The 27,579-nt window shown below is 41.0% G+C and overlaps 1 protein-coding gene across 2 annotated transcripts in view; it reads right to left on the reverse strand.

Moving 5' to 3' along the window:
- Positions 1 to 27,579, reverse strand: part of LOC132590487 (solute carrier family 12 member 2-like) — a 136,634-nt gene that overhangs the window by 98,144 nt on the left and 10,911 nt on the right. For both annotated transcript variants that reach the window (XM_060263395.1, XM_060263394.1), the window contains exons 2-7: positions 22,550 to 22,669; positions 17,274 to 17,349; positions 11,586 to 11,681; positions 7,910 to 8,049; positions 6,909 to 7,019; positions 4,477 to 4,585 (exon numbers count right to left, since the gene is read on the reverse strand). In XM_060263395.1, the coding sequence (XP_060119378.1) occupies positions 4,477 to 4,585; positions 6,909 to 7,019; positions 7,910 to 8,049; positions 11,586 to 11,681; positions 17,274 to 17,349; positions 22,550 to 22,669 (652 nt within the window). The remainder of the gene's footprint in view (positions 1 to 4,476; positions 4,586 to 6,908; positions 7,020 to 7,909; positions 8,050 to 11,585; positions 11,682 to 17,273; positions 17,350 to 22,549; positions 22,670 to 27,579) is intronic.

Genomic DNA, 27,579 nt, shown 5'->3' on the forward strand with positions numbered 1-27,579 from the left:
TCTTCATTTCCGCAGGGCCTGTAAGACCGAATTGTTTAAGCAGGCTTTTGCTGTTTAATTGAAAAAAGGCTGCCACCGGACATCTTATAGAATGCTGGTGATCACAGTCGAGAATTCAATACCGCTTATATTGTACCGAAGCAGCGCCATAGAATGGTTTTAAAACTGAAATAAGTAAATTATGGTTTTATATGTTTTATTGGACTGATTGTATTGTATAATGTTGTGAGCCGCCCTGAGTCTGCTTGCGGAGAGGGCGGGATATAAATTGAATGTAATAAATAAATAAATAATTTAAACAATTCAGAAAAAAAATCTAAAAGAAGTTACCCTAAGATGACTTAGTCTTTTAACCATAATAGATAAATAAAATCTACATGGTTTCAAGGAGACTCCAGAGATTTCTGGCATATAATTGCATTGCAGTGTTTTCAGTGAGGGTATTTATGTCTTTTCTTCAGGGCTAATTTTGTAGCAGGAGCTCCTTTGCATATTAGCCCACAGACCCCTGATGTAGCCAATTCTCCAAGAGCTTATAGGGCCTACTGTTTAATTCTTGGAGGATTGGCTACATCAGGAGTGTGTGGCCTAATATGCAAAGGAGCTCCTGCTACAAAATGAATCCTGCTTTTCTTAAACCTAGTTATTTTTTTTATTTAAGAATTAAGTTGTAGTGCCAAGCTGTTTTAAAAGGACAAATGACAGATTTCTCAGTTACAGTTTTTTAAAAATTGTCCTTTTCTTCCATCTCCTTTTAGCTAAATTAATTCCTTCTTGCATAACTGGCTGCTTCTCTGGTGGCATTCCTGAATTTTCTAAAAAATGAGTAGTGATTGTAGCTGGCTACAAAGGGAAAAGTAGTAAGCCCTCTGCCTTCCTGTGGGTAGCAGCAGTAGCTGCAAGCTGTGGCAAAAGAAAACAAATTGAGCTAAAAGCGAAAGAACACTGAATAGACATCCGGAATTTCTGCTGAAGGGGACTTATTTCTGAGAAGATACATAGCAATAGGTCCTTGCTCATATGAATGAATTTTTATGGGGAATGTGGTGCTGTATTATATGCTGTGTGAAACTACTGTTTGAATTCCACATGCTCATAAAAGGAATCTTTCAGCAGTACAAAAAGGCTGCAGCATGGAACTACCATTACAGAAGATATGTGGGTATATTAAGTGAAAGGACCCCACTTGCTTTTTTCTATCAACATCGATAGTTCCTAATCCAATATAGCTAATAGTATAGAACCATTTAGGTGGAAAGTAATATTCACTGTTAATATCACACACACACACAAAAAGCTTGAATCCTGCTTAAATTTCTGAGGGCACAAGGAAGAATATGTTCACTAATACCTCTCTTGAAAGAGACCTCCAATCTCTCCCCCTGTTATTCCTTGGTATCCCTTGCCCCACAAAAGAAGCATTTCAGAAGATGGTATTATTTGTGCATTGTACATTTCCCCAAACATCTGCTATCAGATGTAGCAAAGAAATGCATCCTAAGCTCCCCCTCATTCCCTACAAATGTTGCAGTCCCAAATTTTAATTGTAATAGTAGGAAATTAAGAGTTTCCTCCTTCCGTATCTAGACTGTACCAACTGACTTCTCCAAATTTCAGCTTGTACAATACACCAAGTTCTAAACTTTGAAGACAATCAGTCCAGCAATAAAGTCAAGACTTCAGAATGTTGGCAGTTGGCAATGTGGTGACAGCAGTCTTCTCCTCAGCTACCTTTTTTGTTTTCTCAAAGCTGTCAGGCATGTGCATGGCCAGGACAGGAGCCTGGCTCACTGGCTAAGATGGGCACTAGCATGTGAAGGTACCATTTAAGCAAAGAATGAGGAAACAGAAGTTTTGACCAAGTTCCTCTCCCCCTCCATATTCTTCTTTTGAAATCTAGGACTAAAAAAAGAAAATGGGGGCGGGGAGGGAGATCCAGAAGGGCCACTGCATAGGAAAGCATGAGAGGAAGGCCAGAAGAGGCACAGTAGCTTAGGGAGACAGGGGGTGGAGAGAGAAGAGACTTCCAAGTGTCAGTGCAACTGCCAAGGATTTTTTTTAAAAAATAAAAAAAAATTCCACTATTCAGACAGCAACTTTAAGATACAAATGCATAGACTTAATACTCTGGCCAGCATGGGAAAGACCATATCGTTTTTTGTTTGGGGGGGGGGGGTGTCTCTGCTGCTGTTTTGTTTTTCCAGGGAGCTTAAAGGGCTTGCTTTCAGATGTCAAAGGGAACCCAAATATAGTAGTTAAGTAGTGTAGGTAAGAGGGAAAGTATCTCAAAGACTGACAGTGCTCAGAAGATGTAATTTAGTACACTTTCTTTTCAGAATCTATTAAGACAAAAAAAAGTCTGGTTCTACTAGGACAGTTGCATATATTGTTATCACAACTTTGGATACAGCTGTCATTTGTCAAAGCAAAACAGATTTTTCATTTCTGGTCCTACAAGTTGGAGCCAACATTAAAGCAGAGGGATAGCAGCCGTTTCCTGCTATTCATTCTCAGGTATGCTTTATGGGCTGTAATTTAGACTGGGAAAAAAGGCATACAAGGTTGATAAATACAGGCAGTAGAGAAGGGGAGAGGTGCACTTAGCCATTTCAGCCAACTTTTTGTCATGGGGCTCAGTCAGATGCTTGAAGGTTCTTCATGAAGAAAATTCTAGAAATGTGTGATCTCTATACATGGAGAATGCTACAGAGAAGGCAAGGAACGAAGCTTACACAGCAGCAACAGGGGAAAGGTGTACTTGGAAGAATATGTTTTGTGAGACAAAGCTGAGAGATGTACTACAATGTTTGCAAGAAAACCAGCAACGGATAATGGTTATGGAAGTGCTAGAAAGGTTTAAGTTCAAAGAGTGATGGCATGCTCACATTCAAGGTTTGGGTGAGGGAGGTTAAGTTGAAGATATGGGAGCATTCAGGAATTGTGGGGGGCAGAAAGATTAGTATAGAGGGGGGGGGGAAGGAGACAACAAAATGGAAAAAAGAGGTTATCAATGGAAACTGGATAAAATTATAGAAGTGCTCTCCACAGTCTCCAATCATTCCTATGAATCACCGCCTCACCCCAAAACTTGTCTATCTACCAATCCGGCATGCCATTTTATTGCTGCAATACACTAACCCAGTAACAGCTCCTGTACTTGAGCTGGATTTGGGAGTCCTGTCTGCCACTATATTCACGCCAGAGAACCCCGAAGTCCTGGCTAATACAAATGTTGCATCTTGAATAGTGAGGGTGTAAGTAATTACATTACAAAAAAGATGAAAGCTGAAACAATAGAGGAAGGAACAGAGAAACATGAAAGCAAATATGAGTAACAGGCAGGATACACTAGTGCTTGCTTCTCCCTCCCACTCCTTCCCATTCATTTTACCCAGACCTGTTTGTTATAGAATTAGTCCTATCATTCCTCTCAATGGCTTACAGTTGTACATGACAGCAATAACCCCCTTTATATCATTTCACCCCTTCTTCCTCATGTCCTCATTATTTTACAGGCAGTTTAACTTGTCTTTTATGCTTAGTGGAGCAAGAAGGAATGTATAAAACCATCTGTTCACCAAATATAGGAAAAAGTATACATATGGGCAAAAAGGCAAGACATAAGGCAGATGTGCTACATGGGATCAGAAAATGGCATATTGTCCATTGCTATGTATGTCTACATAAACTTAGTGAATCCCACTGACATGACATGAATGTAGACTAACAGCTGTCTACGTAGGATTGGAGCCATAGGAAGCAATCCCAAGAATAATTTTATTCAATGGGGCTTACTCCCAGGGCAATATTCTTAGGATTGCCATAGACTTCCAGGAAGACATAACACTAGTTGATGCAGGGTCCCCAATGTGGCACCTGCTGTCACCACACCTGTCAAGTGTTTTCACGGTGTGGTTGAGGAAACTTCTGATCAGCTGTGCAGATTAAAATAACACTGCTTCAGCAGCAGCTACCACCAGTTTAATTTTGCCTCATCCCTCTTTCTCAGTGTATTTTTAAAAATTACTCCTCTTTTCCTCCATCCTTTGACTTCAGTGTGTATGTGGTTCCACCTCCTGTGGCAGCCTTTTTGTGGTTGTGCTCTACACCCTGTGCCAGAACTCCAAAGGTGTCCACAGACTCAAAAAGGTTGTGGGTTCTTGGGTTAGTGCATGTGAACAGGAACTCATGCACTGTAACTAAGTAATCTTCATCTGTTCTAGGCCAAGCCCAGATGGAAGAAAGGAAGATGTGCACAAACTGTATTGGACTGAATGCTTCTATATAATATATTCATCATTCAAAATCTTTACACTCTGAAGTCTGCACACAATAAAAAGAAAGAAGACGTTCTTCAGAGTTGTAACAGTCTTTTAACTCAAGTTAAATACAACACTGAAAAAGCATGTCCTATTATCAATCTTCCAAAGTAGGACAGTGCAAACTTATTGAAAAAGTATTTCATACTACTCTTACCTTTGTAGCCAAAGAAGCCTCTGGGCTTCTTGCTCTCAAATGGAATAAATGTTCCTATGATAAAGTCAGCAATAGCTAGTAACAGGATCACCAGCAGAACAATCTGTGCCTGTAATATTATAAGTCATCGTCAAAATCACTAATTTAATACATTTCTTTCCAAGTCATCAAATTTTGCTAGGAAAATCAAGACCAGACACCATTTTATATATTAATTCCTTTTCTCTAAGAGTATAGTCAAAGCAATATATACAAACAAAAAGGCTATATTACACTGTATTTCACCTCCGACGTTTGTCACCCTGCCGCATCTCGTGGCACCCCAGCCCTGGGGTAAAAGGACTAAAACAGAGGCACGGCCTTAGAAATGCCAACAACACACTAATGTCGCAGGACAAGGCCCATTTGGGTCTGCAAGGGCATGGGGGAAGCACATAGATGGAAAGACAATCAGGGCTAGTTCCCAATGGAGAAAAGACCTACAAGGGCAAAGGTCTCCTTTGAAAAGATTTACTCAAGAGTAGACACACAGCAGGTTTCAGGGTGACTTAACCTTGGGAACTGGTGTTTGGAACTGAGCTAAATAATAAAAAGGGCAATCTGCATCTCTTGAAAGCTGACTACTCCTAGACAACATAGCTCATCTGAGGGGGATGTGGAACTTGGTCACGGTATCTCACCCCTCCATGAAAGAAAAATTAAAAGAAGATATTTAAAATCATGTGACACATATCTATGCCATCTCTCCCTGATTTCAGTCAGAAAAATTAACTGAATAATTAAATTTGAGTCCGTGGCACATTTAAGACCAACAAAGTTTAATGCTGGATATAAGCTTTTATGTGCATCAGATAAAGTGTGCATCAGGTAAAGTGTGAATGCATACAACATTATGTGCATGCACATTTGACATTATGTCTGCATGGCGACTTCTTTACTGGACACAGAACAATTTGACAATATGATTTTCCTTCATGTCACTAAAAGCTTATGTTAGATGACCATATGAAGAAAACCAATGTAACAGGGACTAATGCTTGTCACATGTGTAAAGTAACTCTGGATGTACCCATTTTTAGTAGCCTGAACACCAGCACTACACATTCAGATTATCTGCAAAAGCGGATATGTTGACCTCCTATACAAAGTATACAATTGCTCAATAATTCAAGAGGAATAGCTAAATTACTCTGTTGCAAAAAATATTTTTGTCTTATAGATCCTTAAAGTTTACTAAAATTTTATTCCAACACAACTTTTGGGGACCACTGTTTATTTTATTCCAACATGAATGTTCATAGACTAGAAATGGTAGTTTTTAAGGAGCCGAACACTTACTGTAAAATGTTGTGATTCACACGCACAGTCGGTATGAGAATGTATGCAAAAACCCAAGCTTGCTTTCATGGAGCTACAGTCCCTATTCAATATACCTGCTTTTATTGCAGACTTTTTTCACCTTTATTACAGACAAATGTTTGCTTCACAAGCAAGAGTCAGCTATCTGCAGCATGAAGAGAGCCAGTTTGGTGTAGTGTTTAAGTGCGCGGACTCTTATCTGGGAGAGTCGGGTTTGATTCCCCACTTGCACCTGCTGGAATGGCCTTGGGTCAGCCACAGCTCTCGTAAGAGTTGTCCTTGAAAGAAGAGCTGCTGTAAGAGCTCTCTCAGCCCCACCTAACTCACAGGGTGTCTGTTGTGGGGGAAGGAGATAAAGGAGATTGTAAGCTGCTCTGAGACTCTGATTCAGAGAGAAGGGTGGGGTATAAATCTGCAGTTGTCATCTTCTTTTGCCAAGGCAATTTCAAGACTCTTTAACCTGACTAGTTTTTTTACCTATTTGAATTAATTGGACCCCCCCAAAATATTAGTATTCCTGAATGCCAATATTGGTTTTGTATTGGTATTTAAGTTAATATCTGGGAAACCTGAATTTATTTGGCTCCATTACACCCTATAGGGACCATCCCCATACAGCATAATGGAGAAGGGATTTAAACTTTAAATCCTTGCTGAGTTGACTCAAGCCACCACGACTCAACTCAGCAGGGATTTAAAGTTTAAATTCACTTGCTGGCACAACTGGCTAAGTGAATCCGCACTTAAATAAAAGACAAATTTTATCGGCTTTTATTCAGCCGGGGCTATTTCAGTAGCTGAATACATATCTGTAGTCAGATAAATATCCAAAAAATATCGATAAAATATTTTTGGGTATTTATTCAACTTGATATATACCGAGCACACACCTACACCTGATGTCTGTACCATGGTCTCAAATCCAGTTACTGTAAGAATGTCTCCCAGTCAGAAATCTGAATGTTAAGGCCTGAATTTCAATGTATAATCTTTTACCATTCCTTTAAAACAAATGGGCAGATTTTCTACATTTCTTTTCTACAAATACTAAAAACTTAGAACATAATACTTACCTTAGCTTCCCATTCCATTCCTGCTAGAGAGATGCCCAACAAAATGACAATTGTTATGGCTCCTATAATTCTGATATCATTTGTTCCATCCAACATAACTGCACCATGTTCCTATTAGAAGATTTGAAATTATATGGAACACACTATTTACTAAAGATACAGAACAAGAAACTTAGTATTTTTAACTGAAAATGGGGACATGCACAAAATGTCATTTTGGTTGCCTTTCCAGGACCAAATATCAAACACCTTGAGAATGTGGCTTTCAGAATCATGAAAAGAATTTGGGCTTTTGCATTCTCTTTTCTTCTCTTTTACAATTTTCTTTACAGTGAACTAGCTTTTTGTAAGCGGGGGGGGGGGGGGGAGAATGAGAATAGGGTTCTTTGCTGCATTATGCTCCTAGAAATGTAGCCTCCCTTTTTATGTGCATCCATGTCAAAAAATCTTGGACAAGCTAGAAGGCAAGCACCAACCAATTAATATGCTATTTCCAATTCTGGTGTGGAGGGCAAGTGCAATCTAAATCAACCATTAGTATAGGTATAGACAATGATCCAAAGACCTGCTTAGATCCATTGCACTAAACCCAACAGATTTTCAACTTTCTTTTTCTTAGCAAATCTCACATGGCTTTCTTAATTTCAGATACTCTTTGGACATGCAGCATGGGGAGTAGTTATTGGAGAAAATCCAAGATCATGACAGTCTTCTTTTGGTTTTTACAGAATTAATTTCACAAGTCATCATATAAATTTTACAGAGAACAGACAATAAGATTCCATCCTCCATTTTGCCTATCACTTTTGATAGTGCCAAAGTACTATGAATATAACCTATTCATCTAAACACGATACATTCAACAATGTATTTTGTACCATAATTTATAATGAATTTAACAAGCACATGTACTGTAACAAGCACATGTATCTGTAAATGCAGCAGGAGACAGATTTTATTCTACTATGATTACAACAACTGAACAAGAACAATTAGCTTACCTTAAGTAGTTCTACAACAGTTTCTGCAAAGCCAACTACATACATGGCTACAGCAACTGCATTAGCAAATGCAAATATCAAGCCAATTGCACCACCAAACTCTGGACCCAAGCTTCTGGAAATCAGATAATATGCTCCTCCTGGGGGGTAATTTTTCAAGACCGTGAATAAGAAACTGTAAATACAGTAGTCTAATTAACATATTACACATGAACATATGGCAAATTCATGCACTTGGCTGCTACTGCAAGTTCAGACTTTAATAACAGTTTGTCTTGGACTACTAAATTTCAGAGCTCTAGTTCAGCAGAATCTAGCAATTTTATATACACCCCTGAGTCAATCAGTGAGGACTGACACCCTTGGAATCCCTATCAAAATACAAGCTTTCAAAGGGGTCAAGGATTTGCTATATGTTTAACATCTGAAAAGGGGATGGAATGTATTTTAACACCTTCCATTTAATCCCCTGATCAAGATCTCAGAAACAACCAAAATACACCAGAAACATTTTGTGTACAGCATATTTTTTCAGCTACAAGTTTTGCCATTTTCATGTCCTGTTCTGTTTCACTGACAGATAAATTTCCCTAAGTTTACTTCTTAACATTATTTTTACAATGTAAATAACAAAATGCATACTTAAATCATTAGCAGCAAACACTAGGAATGGGCATGAACCAGCTGACAAACTAAAGTTCATAACGAATTTTGGCTGGTTTGTGGTCTGTGAAGCAATGTTCGTGAACTGAAAAACCACCACAAAGAGCAGTCTGCTCTTCAAGGAAAACTGCTAAGCTGCTTGGTTTAAATAACTGGAAACTATTAAACCACTGCTTTCTGTTCCCCACAAAAAGCTGCAGGGAGCAGAAAGCAAGGGTTTAAATGGCTCCCAGCCATTTTGCCCCCTGCTTTCTTGGCTTGTGGCCACTTTTGGTGGCAAGCAGAAAGCAAGGGGCGAAATGGCTGAGAGCCATTTAAACTCCTACTTTCTGCTCCCTGCAAAAAGCTGCAGGAAGCAAGAGTTTAAATGGCTCCCAGTTCACCCCTTGCTTTCTGCTTGCTGGCCACAAGAAGAAACCAGTGGTTTAAATGGCCCCCTATTTTCTGCTCCCCATTAGAAGCTGCAGGGAAAAGAAAGCAGGGGTTTAAACTTTAAATGGCTCATGAACCAATATGAACCAGTTTGGTTTGGGAACCAACCTCGTGCGTCATATTTTGTGGTTTAGCCACTAACCGAACCAGAAGAATGCAATTCATGCCTATCCCTAGCCAATCCACTCCCCAGATTTACACAAATGCAAAATAAATCTCTCAAAAGAAAATTGTGCTGTTTTGTTATGTAAATATTTTGTATGTGTAAATGCAGGTCTCTAGAATGAGATAAGAGAGGAGCTGGATGGGTGATTGAAGTGTATTATGGTAGCTGTACCCTAGGAGGTGAGATGACTGGTTTGTTCTGAGGGTTTGGGAGAGAGGAAAAGAGATCTGTTGAAAAGACAGTGATGTGTTGTGGAGAGAGAAATCTGTGCTTTTTGTGGAAGTTATCAAATTAAGTGGAAAGCGATGGACATAAATCTATCACCTCCTCCAAGAAATTCACCATGAATCTGGATGGCACTGGTACAGGAGGAGGTAACAAGTGCAGTCTAAGCCCATCTCCAGCTCCTTAGACAGTACTGCTGTTTTTAACCATCTCTGATGGTTAAAAGGTGGGTGCCAGAGGTGCTGCCAGCACCCTGAAAGTTCGCCTAAACCCAGCTGGTGGTGGCAAAATGTCTTAAGGCAGTTAAATACCCTCAGCTAGTATAGGATGATTTTAAATCAACGGTCAAAACAACACAGGGTATATTTTTCAATATATGACAAAAATGCTCCCAACAATTAGCTGTAGTTGGTACAAAATGTGGCAGCCATATCACTGTACTTTTGAACCACGCTAAAGGGCAGTTCTACATGATGGCATTATAGAAGATTAACATGAAGCCATTATCTGTAAATAATGCTAAAACTTGTACACTACACCCCAAGTCAAAACCATCACCTCGAAACCCAAGAGCTAAGCCAAATCCAGAAGTATTCCCAAACGATGAATTTGTGACCTTTCTCGCTCTTCTTCCACTGCTTATACTCTACCTTTTTAAAAGCAGAATTACTTCAGGGGCATTCCCAGACATCATGTGAACAGGAGAGCACAGTTTGCTTACAACTGGCTGTATATATACCATACAAAATAAAGATGGAAGTATAAGTTCCAAGTTAGATAGATAGATAGATAGATAGATAATTTTATTTATATCCCGCCTTCCCCGCCGGAGCAGGCTCAGGGCGGCTAACAACATCATTCAATTTCCCTTATACAAAAGACAAGGTTACATTAACATTAAACATTAAAAATTCTGATAAGTTTAAAATCACTTAATTAAGTTGATAAAAGTGCTAATGCTAATTGTGCTTTTATAATGGCGGTAATCATTAGCAATTTCTTTCTTCGTCAGCGAAAGCCAGTCGGAAGAGGAAGGTCTTGCAGGCCCTGCGGAATTGTTCAAGGTCCCGCAGGGCCCGCATTTCCTCTGGAAGTTGGTTCCATAGGTTCGGGGCTGCAGAGGAGAAGGCCCGGTTACGGGTGCATTGCAGCTTCACCTCTTTCGGTCCGGGGGTGGTCAACAAGTTTTTTCCAGCTGACCTCAGTGCTCTCTGGGGTTCGTATGGGGAGAGACGGTCCCTAAGGTAGACAGGTCCTCGACCATATAGGGCTTTAAAGGTAATGACCAGCACTTTGTAACGAATCCGGTATGTAACTGGCAGCCAGTGCAGCTCGCGCAGCCCAGGCTGTATGTGCTCCCATTTAGGGAGCCCCAACAACAGTCTGGCCGCTGCGTTCTGCACCAGCTGCAGCTTCCGGGTTCGGTACAGAGGCAGCCCCATGTAGAGGGCATTACAGTAATCCAGTCTCGAGGTGACCGTTGCGTGAAGTACCATTGCCAGGTCTTGGCGCTCTAGGAAGGGAGCCAACTGCCTTGCCCGCCTCAGGTGAAAAAAGGCTGACTTGGAAGTGGCTGCAATCTGGGCCTCCACTGATAAAGAAGGCTCCAGTAAAACTCCCAGACTCCTAACCCGGTGCGTCGCTTTCAGCGGCGCCCCGTCGAAGACCGGGAGAGGTATTTCCCCTTCCCGGGCGCCCCGACCCAGACAAAGGACTTCTGTCTTCGCTGGATTCAATTTCAGCCCGCTCCCCCTCAACCACATTGCCATATCCTGCAAGGCCCGGTCTAAATTTTCAGGGACGCAGCCAGGCCGGCCGTCCATCAGCAGATAGAGTTGGGTGTCATCTGCATATTGGTGGCACCCAAGTCCATATCTCCTGGCAATCTGGGCAAGAGGGCGCATATAGATAATGCCTTTTAAAATGTAGCACAGATTGTTTTAGAAAATGTAGTACAGATTGCAAACTGAATGCAAAGACTGGAATGGGGATAGAGGCATCTTAACTTATCCTACACTGTCATTTTTTGGCATGACAAAACAATTATGGGTTGACAGCTTATATGGCTACACCAAAATTAGTTTTTTAAAACACCATTTGTTAAGCACTTTCACAATACTACTGTTAGACCTCACCATCTCTATATATGAAAAATTTAGACACTGATATGTGTAGCAAATTTGTTGTTACCTCCTCTTACAAAACCATTGGTAGCAATTGCTGATGTAGACAAGCCTGTGATAGTGGTTACAACAGTGGCCATTGCAATGACTAACACTGACAATCCTGTATGGAAGAAAAGAAGGATGCATTTAGAAATATTAATTCTTATTTTCTTAAAATAAACATATTAATGAACAAACACTGATATTTCAAACTGTTAAAATAAGCATTTCAATAGAAATTTCAGTCAAAATAACTAAAATTAAACATACATATAAGCTTAAACATGATCAATATGTTTGTGCATGAGACTAACTAAAGCACAATAGTGAAACGCACATTTGCAGGAAAAGGGCACACTTCCTCTTTTGTTGACATTGTAGTGACTGCTAGTTTCCAAATATGGGAGGAGAAAAAATGCCTGCTGTCAAAATACTGCTCTAGAAATCTAACATACATTTCTCATGTCAGGGGGTCTGAACTAGCAGACACCAACCAGGAGGGGGATCACAGTAGACAGCTCGATGACAGAAGACAGTGGCTTAGTATGCAGCAGATGAAAAGAGCAGATTGAAGATGATCTTATACCAGGGGTTATTATGAAAGGGGTAGAAAACAAAATGGGCAATGTTATAATCATGTATATGTATGTATGTATATATGTATATGTATGTATGTATATATATACACACACACACACACACTAGTAATAAGGCCTGTTGTGGGAAGAAATACAACAGGTGCTAGAAATTTGCTATGGGTGAGTTTTGTGGCTTGGGGAGGGCTGGAGAGGGAAGCGAAAGATAGAGGAAGGCAACGTATGTCAAGAAAGCAGCTGTCGGAGAAAGTGGGGAAATGTGGGGTAGGTTATCGAAGATAGGGGTATCTTGAGAAAGAAGGGATGGGGCAGATTGCTTTCCATCTCCTCCCCCTCCCTGTAGCCTCTACCGAGGGAAAGGACCGTCTTTCTCCACAGAGGGGACCAAACAGCTTACATCATTCTCATAAGAACATAAGAGAAGCCATGTTGGATCAGGCCAACGGCCCATCAAGTCCAACACTCTGTGTCACACAGTGGCAAAAAAATTTATATACACACATACACTGTGGCTAATAGCCACTGATGGACCTGTGCTCCATATTTTTATCTAAACCCCTCTTGAAGGTGGCTATACTTGTGGCCGCCACCACCTCCTGTGGCAGTGAATTCCACATGTTAATCACCCTTTGGGTGAAGAAGTACTTCCTTTTATCCGTTTTAACCTTTCTGCTCAGCAATTTCATCGAATGCCTACGAGTTCTTGTATTGTGAGAAAGGGAGAAAAGTACTTCTTTCTCTACTTTCTCCATCCCATGCATTATCTTGTAAACCTCTATCATGTCACCCCGCAGTCGACGTTTCTCCAAGCTAAAGAGTCCCAAGCGTTTCAACCTTTCTTCATAGGGAAAGTGCTCCAGCCCTTTAATCATTCTAGTTGCCCTTCTCTGGACTTTCTCCAATGCTATAATATCCTTTTTGAGGTGCGGCGACCAGAACTGCACACAGTACTCCAAATGAGACTGCACCATCGATTTATACAGTGGCATTATGATACTGGCTGATTTGTTTTCAATCCCCTTCCTAATAATTCCCAGCATGGCGTTGGCCTTTTTTATTGCAGACGCACACTGTCTTGACATTTTCAGTGAGTTATCTACCACGACCCCAAGATCTCTCTCTTGGTCAGTCTCTGCCAGTTCACACCCCATCAACTTGTATTTGTAGCTGGGATTCTTGGCCCCAATGTGCATTACTTTGCACTTGGCCACATTGAACCGCATCTGCCACGTTGACGCCCACTCACCCAGCCTCAACAGATCCCTTTGGAGTTCCTCACAATCCTCTCTGGTTCTCACCACCCTGAACAATTTAGTGTCATCCGCAAACTTGGCCACTTCACTGCTCACTCCCAACTCTAAATCATTTATGAACAAGTTAAAGAGCATGGGACCCAGTACCGAGCCCTGCGGCACCCCACTGCTTACCGTCCTCCACTGCGAAGACTGCCCATTTATACTGACTCTCTGCTTCCTATTACTAAGCCAGTTTTTGATCCACAAGAGGACCTGTCCTTTTACTCCATGACTCTCAAGTTTTCTAAGGAGCCTTTGATGAGGAACTTTATCAAAAGCTTTCTGGAAGCCAAGGTAAACAACATCTATCGGGTCGCCTTTGTCCACATGTTTGTTCACCCCCTCAAAGAAATGTAACAGGTTAGTGAGGCAAGATCTTCCCTTGCAGAACCCATGCTGAGTCTTCCTCAATAACCCGTGTTCATCAATGTGCCTACTCATTCTGTCCTTGATAATGGTTTCTACCAACTTTCCCGGTATTGAAGTCAGACTGACTGGCCTGTAATTTCCCGGATCTCCTCTGGAACCCTTCTCCTCTTCCCCCTTTAGATTTGTGCAACAACCTTGTTAGGCAGGTTAGGCTGAAAGTATGTGACTGGTCTGAATCACCCAGTCAGCTTCCACAGCAAGAAGCTGGGTCTGGCAGACCCTGCTCTGAAGTGCCAATTGCCACATCACACTGGCTGTCACCGGGGGTGTGTGTGTGTGTGTGTGTGACCTCAGCAGGGTATAAGAGTGTACCATTTTCTCCAGGGGAAATGATATCTGCCCATCTGAAAAGCAGTTGTAGTTCTGAGTGATCTCCAAGCCTCACCTGGATATTGGCAACAGTGGTTCCCCAAGAGGAAATGGCTGGTTTGCGGGGGGGGGGGGGGGGTGGACTCTATGGCATTATACCTGAGTTCCCACTCTTCCTCAAATCCCACCCTCTCCAGGCTCCACCCCTCAAATCTCCAAGAATTTCCCAACCTGGAGTTGGCACCTTCTCAGCCAACCATCAACCTACCTTTATCTGCCCCCTGACTTCAGCTTTTTATCTCCTCCCTCCTCTCAGTCTGTCCACAGTGGGGACCAAAGCAGCTTACATAATATTCCTCTCCCCCTTTTGATCTGCACAACCTTGAGAGGTAGGCTAGGCTGAAAGTCTTTCACTAGTCCGAAATCCCCCAGTCAGATTCCGCAATAGGATCCTGGATCTGGCAGACCCATCTGGCCGTGAAGTGCTGACTGTCATGTCACGGTGGCTGTCAAAGTTATTGTGGGCTGAAACCATATTTAATACTTCCACTTAAATGTACTTTAAATATGATAATTTTAAGAGATGAACTGGGCTCTGTTTCTTACATTTACTAAATAACTGATGAACTTTACTTACTGTATTTTCATATTTGGAATACTTTTATTGTTTCCCCTTAATATATTTTATATTGTGCTTTCACATATGTGTTTGCGTGTGTATGTTATTCTAATACTTAATGTTTGTCTTCATATAACTATTGGAGTGTGTGTTTAAATTCTGTCTGGGTGTCTGCCGCAATAAAGTTAGCATTTGGGTTTATTGCAAGCTCTGGTACCAATGTCTGTGTTCAAAATAGATGTTGCATTATTTTGGGTGAGGATCTGTGTGGAACTGGGGGGCTGCCTGTATGCAAGAAACAGTTCACCCCCTAGTATTTGTGCAAGAGTTGTCATTGTCCAATAGAAGTTGTAAGTCACTGATGATGTGCTGAATTACCACTAGCTGGAGTTAGCTTTAAAAAGGTATGTGACAAATTCATGGAAAATAGGTTCATCAATGGTTATTAGCTAAAATGGCTAAACAGAACCTCCATATTCATCTGAAAAAACTTCTAAATACCAGTGGTACCAAGGCAGGGCCTTGGCCTCTATGTCTTATTTGTAGGCTTTCAAAAGGCAATGTATGAATGGAGGAGGAGAAGGAGGAGGAGGAGGAAAAGCAGAAAAAGGAGGAGGAGGCGGCGACAACTAGATTTATACTTCACCCTTCACTTGGGAGTCTCAGGGTGGCTTACAAACTCCTTTCCCTTCTCCGCCCCTCAACAGACAACCTATGACAGGGGTGTCGAACTCATGTGTTTTGAGGGCTGGATCTGACATTAATGAGACTTTGTTGGGCCGGGCCATGTTGAGTTGGGCTGAGCCACATCAGTCTGGGCCATGTATGTACCTATTTAAGATTAGGTAGCAGAGGTATAAATTTTATAAAGAACATAGACAAACATATATTTCTTATAAAACTTAAAACATGCTTAAAATGTTAGCACTCATTGGTCTTAAAGATGCTTTCTTTGTATTTCTCTCATGGGATCCAGGGAACTGGGCAAAGGAAGCTCTGGCTCTTTCCTTCCTTCCACAAGGGACTGGGGGAGCCTCAGCCAATAGAAGAGAGACTTGGCTCAGTAGCTCTGCTGTGCAGGTAAGAGCCGGCAAAGCAAGCTATTCCTCTCCGAGGGAGGAGCCTCAGCCAATAGAGAAAATAGAGGTTTTGCTCTGTAGCTCCTGTGCAATTGAGAAAGCCTTGCAAAGCAAGCTATTATGCAGAAGGAAACAAGAGAGAGGGAGAAGAAGCAGATGACAGCCAGTTGCTTGGGGGGCTGATAGGTGCCCTCCGGGGGCCTGATTTGGCCCCCAGACTGCATGTTTGACACCCCTGCCCTATGAGGTAGGTGGGGCTAAGAAAGCTCTAAGAGAACTGCTCTTGAGAGAACAGCTCTATGATCACTGTGACTGACCCAAGATCATCCAGCAGCTTCATGTGGAAGAGTGGGGATTCAAATCAGTTCTCCAGATTAGAGTTCACCGCTCTTAAACACTACACCAAACTGTCTCTGATCATTGGTCTGGTCCAGTTTTAGAGGGTAACTGTGTTGGTCTTCAGTAGAAAATCTAGATTTGAATCCAGTAGCAATTTAAGAGTCCAACAAGAAAAATCTAGATCAGGGGTGCCAAGCATGCAGCCTAGGGGCCGATTCTGGCCCACAGAGAAATCCTGAGCAACTGACTGTTGTCTGCTTCCTTCTCCCTCTCTCTCACTTCCTTCTGCATCACAGCTTGTTTGTCAAGCTTTCTTAATCTCACAGAGCTACAGAGCAAAGTCTCTGTTTTCTCTATTGGCTGAATCTCCTCCCTTGGGGAGGAAGGAAGAGTTTGATTTGCTAGGCTCTCTCAATTGCACAGCAGAGCTACTGAGTCAAGCCTCTCTTGCTTCTATTGGCTGAGGCTCCTCCCCCTCCTGGTCCCCTGGGGAAGGAAGGAAAGAGCAGAGCTTCTTTTGCCAAGTTCCCTGGATCCCATGGGAGAGATACAAGGAAAGCACCTTAAAGACCAATGAGTGCTAATGTGTTAACATGTTTTAAGTTTTTAAAAATCTTTAATTGTGTTTATCTGTGTCCTTTATAAAGTTTATATCTCTGCTACCTGGCATTAGATTTTATGACACACATGGCCCGGCCCGACAAAGTCACATTTATGTCAGATTCGGCCCTCATAACAAATGACCTTGACACCCCTGAGGGTCTGATCCAGTAGGCTTGCTCTTACCTGCAAATGTTCTTTTCTGTTATTTTCTTCTACTGAAGGAACAACAAAACAAGTGCTAGATGTTGCTTTGGAATGTTATATAAGAGGCACATTGCATGCACTATGCCTCAACAGAATATGGATGGGGTGGGGCAGAATGTCATGGCCATATTCAGTCTACCATCTTTTCATTCAAATTGTTATAGGCTGTTTATCTTATAGGTAATGCTATCAATATGGAAGCAGCAAACAAAATGTGTTTTACTTTTTGGTTACGCTTACCTATTCCAGCCTGTCCTACAATCCAAGACAGTCTAATAAAGAGCATCACACCCCATATATTCAGCATACATCGTACCTGTACATAAGAACAAAGTCATTAAAATTAATATACTTTTATGATAATGCTAATTGCCGCAGTTATTGAAAAATTTCTAAAAAAATTAGTCACATGGTCAAATTTGGAAGTTTGAAACTATAGTTCTTTCAAAAACTCACCACCAGCCCTGTGGCCCACCAAACAGAAAAGAGGCCACCAGACATTTATTGTGGTCTGTCAGATACTTTGTACCTCCCCTCACTCCAGTTTCTCAGTCCTAGACTAGTAGCTATTTTTCCAGTCCTAGACTGGAAAGACGACAACTATGTTTATCAATTAAAACTGTTAATCAAGGAATTTCTTGATTAAATTTTTATTAAAACACATTTATCAAAGTGTCCAATTGAACTCAGTGGAACTTACTTTAGAATATACAGGTAGAAGACGGAACTCTCAGTGAAGGCTAGAGACTTGCGGGGGGGGGGGGAGAACAGAGGGGGCAGAACATGTTTTGCCAAACAAATTATTTTTTCTTCCAAGAAGAATCAAGCGGCATGAATAAGGTACACTGGAAAACTCTTATGAAATATTTTGTTTAAAACCAATGAATTAAATACTTTAGAGATTTAAGATTATTGTTCTAGGGTTTTAATTTCCTCTAAATGCTTCCTAATAATTACATCATAACCAGGATCCCCCCTTAATCTATGCTAGAGTGCACTAGCACACAACTTTTTATCTGTAAGTACAGAGATATTTGTCTCAGCATAGGACAATTGGTATTACTGTAGGCAGAATCTCCGGAGCTTCCCCCTCAGCTACCACCATGGAGATTTATTTTGACCCATTTGTTTTGCTGTCCAGCAACATGGATACAAGCTCCTGTGCCTGACTGGCCAGCCCTCTTGCAGAAGTCAATGAAAAAGGAGAAAGGAATGGTGATATGAGGAGGCAGCTTGGACAAATATTCAAGACAAAGGGAGGTAGTAGATCTCAATATCTCGCTCAACCATCCAGGCCAAGTATGAAATGTCTGGAGCTGGAAGGGGCTGGGCCTGGACAGCTAGGGGGTAGTTCTACAACCAACTCCCTCACAGTTGGCAGTGTGTGAGAGTGAAGAAAGGGCAGCTGCAGCTCAGGGGGAGTAAGGGGTCCCAGGGCGTCCAGGAGTCAGAAATGCCCTCCTCGTCCAACACCAGCCTGCTTCTCTAACCCAAATACTCACAACCATACAGCCTTTGAATTGCACCTGGGGGTTGCAAGCCCAAGCCTCCCACCTCACTGCAGGCATTTATTTAAAGAGGGCCTTGATGTCCTGCATAGGGAAGAACAGACCAGTCAAAAGGACAACAGTATGGTTGACTGCCTTAACGAGACTCCTCAAAGTGCTACAGCCCAACCCCAAAGGCATTAAGCAAGATGTATTGCTTGACTGGGGCAAAAATTAAAGATAGACAAAATCCTAAAACTCATCAAATCTACAGAGCAATACCCATTCATGATGGTCCATGTGGGAACCAATGACATAGCCAGAAACACCACTGAAAGCATTAAGGCTGGCTGCGAAGCTCTTAAGAGGAAGCTGAACGAAATGGGGACACAGGTGGTGTTCTCTTTGATTCTTCCTGTAATAGGAAGGGGAATACAACAGGAACAGATTACAGTGGAGGTGAACCACTGGCTGTGTTGGTGGTGCTGGCAGAACTATTTGGATTCTGGGATCATGAGGTAGGTTTTCTGGAGGATGACCTACTACAACACAACGGATTTCACCTGTAAAGTTCAGGGAAGAGTGTGTTTGGCAGAAGCCTGGGGAGATTCATCAAGAGGGCTTTAAACCGACACAAAGAGGAGACAACCAACACAGAGTTTTAAAGAATTACACCAAACAGAGGCCTGCCTCGAAGGGCTGAGTCTAATGGAGCCAAAAGTGTGGGGCTTCAGGTTTCTATGTACCAATGACCAAAGCCTGGGCAATAAGAAGGAAGAGTTTGAGCTTCTAATGCAGACAGAGATATGATTTAGCATTACAAAGACCTGGTGAAATGATTCCCATTAATGGAATGTAGTAGTGGAATGGATATGAGGTTTTGTAGAGAACTCAAAAGGATTCTAGAGGAAGCAGAGTGGCACTGTATGAGAAGAGAGGGTTTGTCAGAAAATAATGAAGGAGGAGGGTGACAGCTCAGTGGAAAGTATCTGGGTGAGGATAAGGGAAGAAAGGACAAAAAGTATTGTGGTTGAAATCTGTTACAGGCCTCGTGATCAGGATGAGGAGGTGGATGCAGCCCTCTTTGAACAGCTTGACAGGGTATCAAAATAACATGACCTGATGATTATGGGTGACTTCAACTTCCCTGATGTGTGCTGGGAGACAAACTCTGCAAAGTGTCCACAGTCACGCATGTTCTTCACCTGTCTGGCCAACAACTTCCTTCATCAAATGGTGGAGGAACCTACAAGGGTTCAGCCATACTCAACTTAATATTGGCCATCAGGCAAGAGATGGTAGATAGTGTGAAGGTGATGGGTACCCTTAGGGGAAAGTGACCATGTTCTGCTAGAATTACTTTGCTGTGAGCAACCAAGGAACTTCATAGCCACGCATGTATGTTAGATTTCAGTAGGGCAGACTTTAATAAACTCAGAGGCATGATGAGAATCATTTCACAGGCAAGACTGCTAAAAGAGAAAGGAACAAATGCAGGGTGGGCTCTCCTAAAACAAGAGTTCTTGCAAATTCAAGCCATCACTGTTCCAATAAGAAGGAAACATGGTAGGGAATCCAAGAAGCCAATGTGGATGAACAGAGAACTTTGTGATGTGCCAAGGGAAAAAAAGGAGATGTTCAAGAAATGGAGGCAAGGACATACCTCTAAAGAAGAGTATCATCAGGTTGCTAGGTGTCATGGGTGCTGGGGGCCCTGCAGAAGAAGCCGAGCCTGCAGAAGAAACTGTGCCCCTGCCACCTGCACCAGTGCCCCTGCCTCCTGCTGGAGAAGATCCAAGCCCCCCTGCCTCACCCTCTCGGGTGGCTCGTGTGCGTGACCGCCTTCGTCAGGACCTCAGGGATCGGAGGAGGGCGGCACGCTCACGAGCAAGACGCTCCCTGAGTCCTGAGTTTTGAAAGGATTCTGGCCCTTCTAGGAGTCAGGGTGCTTGAGTCTCAGCAGGATCCTGGCTGCCCTCTGAGTCAGCAATTAGCCCAAATGGGCAACAGACAGCAGAGGGCTGTATAGCTGTGGGCTTTGAAAGAAGGCTTTGTGGAAGCAACTAGTCACTTACCTGACGTTCTAGCATCCACTTCGGCTTCTGACTTCGGCTTCTGGACCCCCTGACTCTGGCATTGACTTCTGGACCCCCTGACTTCGGCTTCTGAACCTCTGACCTACGATACCTGGACTGTGATTCGGTTTTGGCGCTTTGGACTCTCCTTGCTACCCAGCTACAGACCTTGGACTGCCCCTGGACTTCGCCTGGCCTGGCCCCAGCCCGTGACACCCTGTATACATCATTACTTCCAAGTATTGCGTCCTTGGTAAAGCTTCTGAGTTCCTACAATAAAGCAACTTCTGATTCAACAACAAAAGACTGTTTTTTGAGAAATATCGATGCTTGACAGCAGTTAGCCATTAATAATCTGACCACTGTATTTTGTACCAGCTGTAGCTCCCAAATACTTTTTGAAGGCAACTATATGCATAAGCCATTACATGAACTAGCCTGGATGTTACTAAAGCAAGGGTAACTGCAATAATTTTTCCTAAGATTCCTTTCTGTTCAGTTGTTTGCTACACCATCTTGAGGACTTGGATATATTTGTATTTGTTATGAATGAAATTATGTTGATGTTGTTTAGTTAGCTTTCAGTAAAGCTTTTGACAGGGTTCCCCATGATATCCTGACAAGTAGACCAGAGGACTGTGGATTGGACTCTAGGAAAGTTAGGTGGATAGGGAACTAGGTGGAGAACTGCACTCAAAGAGCAGCTGTCAACAGCATTTCATCGGAATGGAGGGACATGTCCAGTGGGGTGCCACAGGGCTCGATCCTGGGTCCGGTACTTTTCAATATTTTTATCAATGATCTAGATGAAAATGTGGAGGGGAAACTCATTAAATTTGCAGTTGACACCGAATTGGAAAGAGCAGCAAACACAACAGAAGATAGAGACAGAATTCAATAAGATCTGAGCACGTTGGAAAAGTGGGTGGAAGTGAACAAGATGCAATTTAACAAGGATAAGTGCTGAGTTCTACATCTGGATAACAAAGAGAGAAACACACATACAGGATAGGGGATACACTTCTGGGAACAAGATCTTGGGGTGTGGGTGGACCATAAGTTAAATATAAGTAACAAGTGTGATGCAGCAACAAAAAAGGCTAATGCAATCTTGGAGTCTATGAACTGAGACATAACATCCAAATGTATACTGCACTGGCAGGTTGCACCTGGAGGATTGTGTGCAGTTCTGGCGTGCCATGTGCAGTTTTGAAGGCCTCACTTCAAGAAGGATGTGGACAGAATGAAGCAGGTGCAGAGGAGAGCATCGAGAATTAGGGACCAAGCCCTATGAGGAAAGGCTGAGGGACTTGGGAATGTTCAGTCTGGAGATGAGGAGGTTGCTCTCTTTAAGTATTGGAAGGGCTGTCATTTAGAGGAGGACAGGGAGCTGTTGGCGGCAGAGGAGAGGACTCACAATAATGGGTTTAAATTAAGTGTGGGAAGGTACAATCTGGATATTAGCGGGGAAAAATTACAGTAAAGAGTTGTTCAACAGTGGAATCAGCTACCAAAGGAGGTGGTGAGCTCCCCCTCACCGGCAGTCTTTAAGCTGTGTCTGGACAAACATTTGTCTGGAATGCTCCATGCTTTCTAACTCTAGGAGTCTATGATTCCATATTTATGCTTCTTAATCTTACCTTAAAAAGTAAAATGTAATGCATTTTAAACGATAAAGCAAGTTTAAACCCTATATTTCAGTTCCTCCCCAAATTACCTCCCACATACACTTTTCCTGGCTTCAAGATTTCTGAAAGTTTTATTTCTCTGTGTGGTAGTAAAAATATTCTACTCACATGCCAGTTATTTTAATCTAATGCTTAAAAATGTGTTTTGTGCTAATCATATTTAATAGGTAGTCATATTTAACTGTTGTATCAATCTTTTTTTTACAAAAAAGAGGAAGACCAATTCAGAACCATTTGGATGGGTAAAATAGCAAGGTTATACTCACCAATACACCTTTGATCCAGCCAAATTTGACAACACCTTTACTATCAGCAACATAAGCCGCAGTAGCTTCGCCAGTAGGAGTTCCTTCTTCTCCATTTGCATATCCATCTTCAAAAGGTTCCTGTAGCAGAGAAGAATTGGGATGAAGGAAAAGAGACATTGAGCATGGATATGCTTAAACTATACAACAGATATTGAAATGTTTTTAGGTTTTTCTATGTGACTTGGTTTGATTTTTGGTTTAGATTGTAGTGTTAATTTTATTGTTGTGATATGTCTCGGCATTTGTGGTACAGAAGCAATATTGTAAATATTTTAAATATATTACTACAAATGAACTCTAATTTGAATATGGCCTATGTTTGAATATGGCATACAAGTTTAAGCAGCAATAGTACATAAAAACTATTTTTGTTTACAATATTAGAAACATAAATAAGATTGGTAAAAATTATTCAGTGTTCTTAGTCAAAAGTTATCAAGGATGACAGATTTGAGTTACACAGTATTCAAAGCACCTGCTTGCAAACCTTGAATTGTGCTAGTAGACTTTATGAATTTATCATACACGGAAAGACTAGCTCTAACCTAAGGACTAGAATCAATTTTGCTGGAGTTGCCTCGATAAAATAGTGGGTCTTTTCCATACTTTAATACATTTAAAACTTTGTTAGCAAAAACAAATCTGCTATAAATCTCTAATTTAAACTGATTACCGTGTTCTTCTAATGACAAATTTAATATTTTGAATACAAAGTCAAATGTAAACATTTCAAATACAAACAGCTTAGTATACTTTCTGTCTAGTGTGAAAAGTTATTGTGTTAACGCTGATCCCACTGTAGAATTAAAATGGTTCATTTTCTATCATTGGGCTCAATTACCTAAAACCGACTACAAGCATCTTTTTGAGATTCAGATGCTTTAACACAGAAGGAAAGAAAGAAATCTTAATAGATTTTGCCATTCAAAGGTGATAGCAATAAGCCTTTACTGTCTCCTTACAATAGTCAATACAAGTTAGAAAAACCAATAGAGACCAGAATATGACTTTTTTTGTTTGACATAATGGCTCATTATAACTTGAGAGAATCCCAACCTACATAAAATTTGTAAAATTAGCTCTGAGAGTTATCTCTACTTACATACAGTTAAATGACATTATATGACCCTAGATTCAAATTACAAAATTATGGCTGGATAGGGAATTGGTAACTAGAATTACCAATGATATTAAATTCACATGGTAAAATAGATGGGTATGTGTAATTTGTAAGATCTGTTGGAATACAAAGCAATTTAAAACTACTGTAAACGCAGCAATACATTGGTGTTAGAAATATATGCTTTTTTATCCAAATGATGACTGCCAATATGTAGAAATATGTTATGTGATAAACCATGTGGAAACAGAATGTTAAATAAAACTTCTCAGACATTCCAACTAGTCTTCAGAATACTCACATTGTTCATGTTTTTATTTTAAAAACTGATATTCTGCCTCACTCCAGACAGAACCCAGAGGGAGCTTAATATCAGCAACTTTATAAATACATTGATAGCTTTATCAATTGTTAATTAAAATAGAAAAACTTTCATTGTTATGACTAATATACAATTAAATGTCCTGCTTGGCTCTCTGTTTTCATAGAACATTTGACTACTCAGCAATTAGGATTATCAATCATCAAATTAGCAAAGAGTTTTTGATATGAGACTGTATCCTTTCTGTATTATCTTTCTATGACAAACAGTTCCTCTATATTTATACTTTAAAGTTATTGTTGATTATTACAGGAAGTGGGAGCTTTTCTAAGAGTATGCAAAATGAAAACACTGAGGCATTATGCACATTTGTGGGTGTGACAAATTCCACAAAGATTACACAATATATTACTTTTTGTGAAGTACTATGGACAATGAATCCCTCATTATATGGGTAAAACTTTATTTTGCATGAAATTAGTGGGTATAAAAATGCTTTTATATTCACTTAATATAACATCGACATTATAAGGTATCACTTTCAAAACCACAGAAGAAGGGGTTTCAGTGTGAATGCAAGCAAATACTGCTACAAACAGCACTGCTGAAAAACAACAACAGTCATACATACGCTTAAATCCTTATATATTTTGAAACCAGTATATACAATGTCATCATATCTTCCCTCCAAAGAAAATACAATTCATTACAAATCATTTTTTTCCTCAGTTTCCAATAAAGGGATTAACAGTCTTCAACAATTCCTTCCTTCAATAAATAAAGTTTGTAATACAGAGTCCATGAAAAGTTCTGAAATTCTTTCAAGTAGGAAGAACCAGGAAATCCTTACAGCCTTTATAAGACGTCCCATGTAGATTTCAAGATGTTTCAATACTGGTCTTCTTCAGTGAGAACCTATTGATTCTACTGTAAACTATGAACCTTGAGTCTGTGCTAGAAGTCACTGAAATCTGGGTTCCAGTTTGACAGCCTGATAACTGAAGAAGACCAATACTGAAACGTCTTGAAATCTAAAGGGGATGTCTTATGAAGGCTGTAAGGACTTCCTGGTCCTTCCTACTTGAAAGAATTTCAAAACTTTTCATGGACTGTATTATGAACTTTATTGAAGGAAGGAATTGTTGAAGACTATTAATCCCTCTATTTGAAACTGTGGAAGTAATTGATTTGTGATGATTTGTAATGAATTGTAATTGTAATTTCTTTGGAGGGAAGATATGATGACATTGTATACACTGGTTTCAAATTATATAAGGATTTAAGCATATGTATTATATTATTATTTTCAGCAGTGCTGTTTATAGCAGTATTTGTTTGATCACTTTCAAAACAGCATAACAGTGATGTAAACTCTAACCTGTAGATTAGTGATATTTTCTGTATTAATATTTTCTTGGCTATTACATTTTTCAGAATTTTCAACGAAAGCATTTATTGGCAGGTTTTTTCCTCCTCCACAACAAATGGTGTGCAAAAGTGTTAAAACTATTAAAAAGTAACCATTTGAAATTCAATTTGCTGTTCTTTTTCATGTTTTGCACAGAAGCTGTGTAACATAACAAAAATCTAAGTACTTTCTTATATTCCAGGTGAGCAGCTTCTTAGCAGAACAAGCATTTCACAGAACCCCCTGCCCCCCAGACCCTTTGATCGAGCAGCAAGAGCTTTACTTGTTAATAACAATGTATCTAAACTAGGGCTGTGCAAAGAAACCCAGGGTTTTTTGTTTGGGCATATGGAAGTGAAAAAAATATCAGAATTTCATGATATTCCCAAATCTGAACACCAGTATGTTATTTGGATTCAGTAAATATTAGGGATTCCTGAGTTTTTCTGGCTCCATTGTGTCCTATGGAAACCATTATAGTCAATGGTTCTCCTTACAGTCAATAGTCCCCATAGGGTACAATGGAGAATTGATCCAGGGATATATGGGGCTCTGGGGAAAGCTGTTTTTTGAGGTAGATGCACCAAATCTGCAGCATAGCTGCTGGTGACTCTCCTAAAAAAAAACATCCCTAGTTTCAAAAAAGACTGGACTATGGGGCCCAATTCTATGGGCCCCCAAAGAAGGTGCCCTCATCCCCCATTGAAATCAATGAAGGGGGGGAAGATATTTAAAGTGATCATAGTTCCTTTAAATGCCTTCTCCAAGGCACATGACTCCAAAGGCCTTTAAAGGCCATAGTCTCTTTAAACACTTTGCAACTCAGCTTAAACCAAGCTGCAAAAGCAGCCAGCCCAGGATAAGCCAAGGTGGCAGCAGCTGAGAGCTCTGCACCTCAGCTGGGACTGGCTCTTCTCGCAGCTTGGTTTAAACCAAGCTGCATAAGGACCCAGTCCAGGATCGGCTGGGGTGGTGGGGAGGTAAGTTCAAACCAAGCTGCCAGTGGAGTCCACCAGCCATTGGGGATAACTGGATGTACTCAAATAAAAGCTGAACAAAATTGGCTTTATTCTGGCTCAGCTATACCAGTAGACGATCAGATTCTTTGAGCTGAATTTGGCTTAAATAATACCCCCAAAATACTGGTAAGGTATTTGGGGGGGAGATGGGGTTGGTTTGGTTTGTGCCGAATGCACACTTCTAATCTAAACACAAATAAAAATATCTTAACAGCTGCAGGCTTTCACAACAAAAGAATACTTTCCAAGCCTCAGACTAACTACTGTTCTAACTAGTTTCCCTTTGTTTAAAAAGATTCCTAAAATGAAAGCTCTATTAGTGAATACTTGCTTAACCCATCTAATTTGTCTTTTCCACTTAACCATATACAGCTACAGTTGTGTTTACAGATGTGAAAGCCCAGAATAATGTTGTAAGGGGAGGGGACAAGTGTTTTTCTCTGAGAAGGTTTTCAATTTTTCCAATGGGGTAGAAAAATGGAATATTGTGGGAGTGCTAAAAAAAACTTATGAAATATTTTCTTTTAAGACTTTGTGAAATGCTACACAGGCTTTTCACTATCAAAATCTATAGTATGAAAGAGTACTCAAACTTCCAATTTTTCCACTAGGAAAAAGTGGACTACTTTGTAGAGTACTAAAAGAACATGCCCTTACAATATTTTTCTTTTTGAGCAAGAAAAGCCTTGCCTTTCTGGGAAAGATGACTAAGAGACCAGTAATAAGTCTATTACAATGTTCTGCCATGACAGATTTGCTCATCTAGGCCTTCAGAAGATTAAAAATATCCTGCACTTATGCTTTCTTTGTGGCTCCCACTTTGGGGAATGATATACCTGAGACAGTCAGAAGGGTTTCCATACATGTGTTTTCATGCAATTGCCTAGGGTGAGGGAAGGGGGTGTTGTCAAAATGGGCTCCCTCCCTCCCAAGACAACCGCCTAGGTTGCCTCCTCCCACCGCTGCTACTGCTGCCACCACCACCCCACTCCTTTCCCTTCTGCCGCGCTTCCTTTCCACTGTGCTTCCCTCGTCCCCCGCCTCTGGCTGCCACTCACCCCTTTCATCCCGGTAGCCTGTACGTCATCCTCTTCCTCTGTCCATCACTTCCCCCCCAGT

Source organism: Heteronotia binoei, unplaced genomic scaffold (genome assembly GCF_032191835.1).
Source record: "Heteronotia binoei isolate CCM8104 ecotype False Entrance Well unplaced genomic scaffold, APGP_CSIRO_Hbin_v1 ptg000047l___fragment_1, whole genome shotgun sequence".
Classification (NCBI taxonomy): domain Eukaryota; kingdom Metazoa; phylum Chordata; class Lepidosauria; order Squamata; family Gekkonidae; genus Heteronotia; species Heteronotia binoei.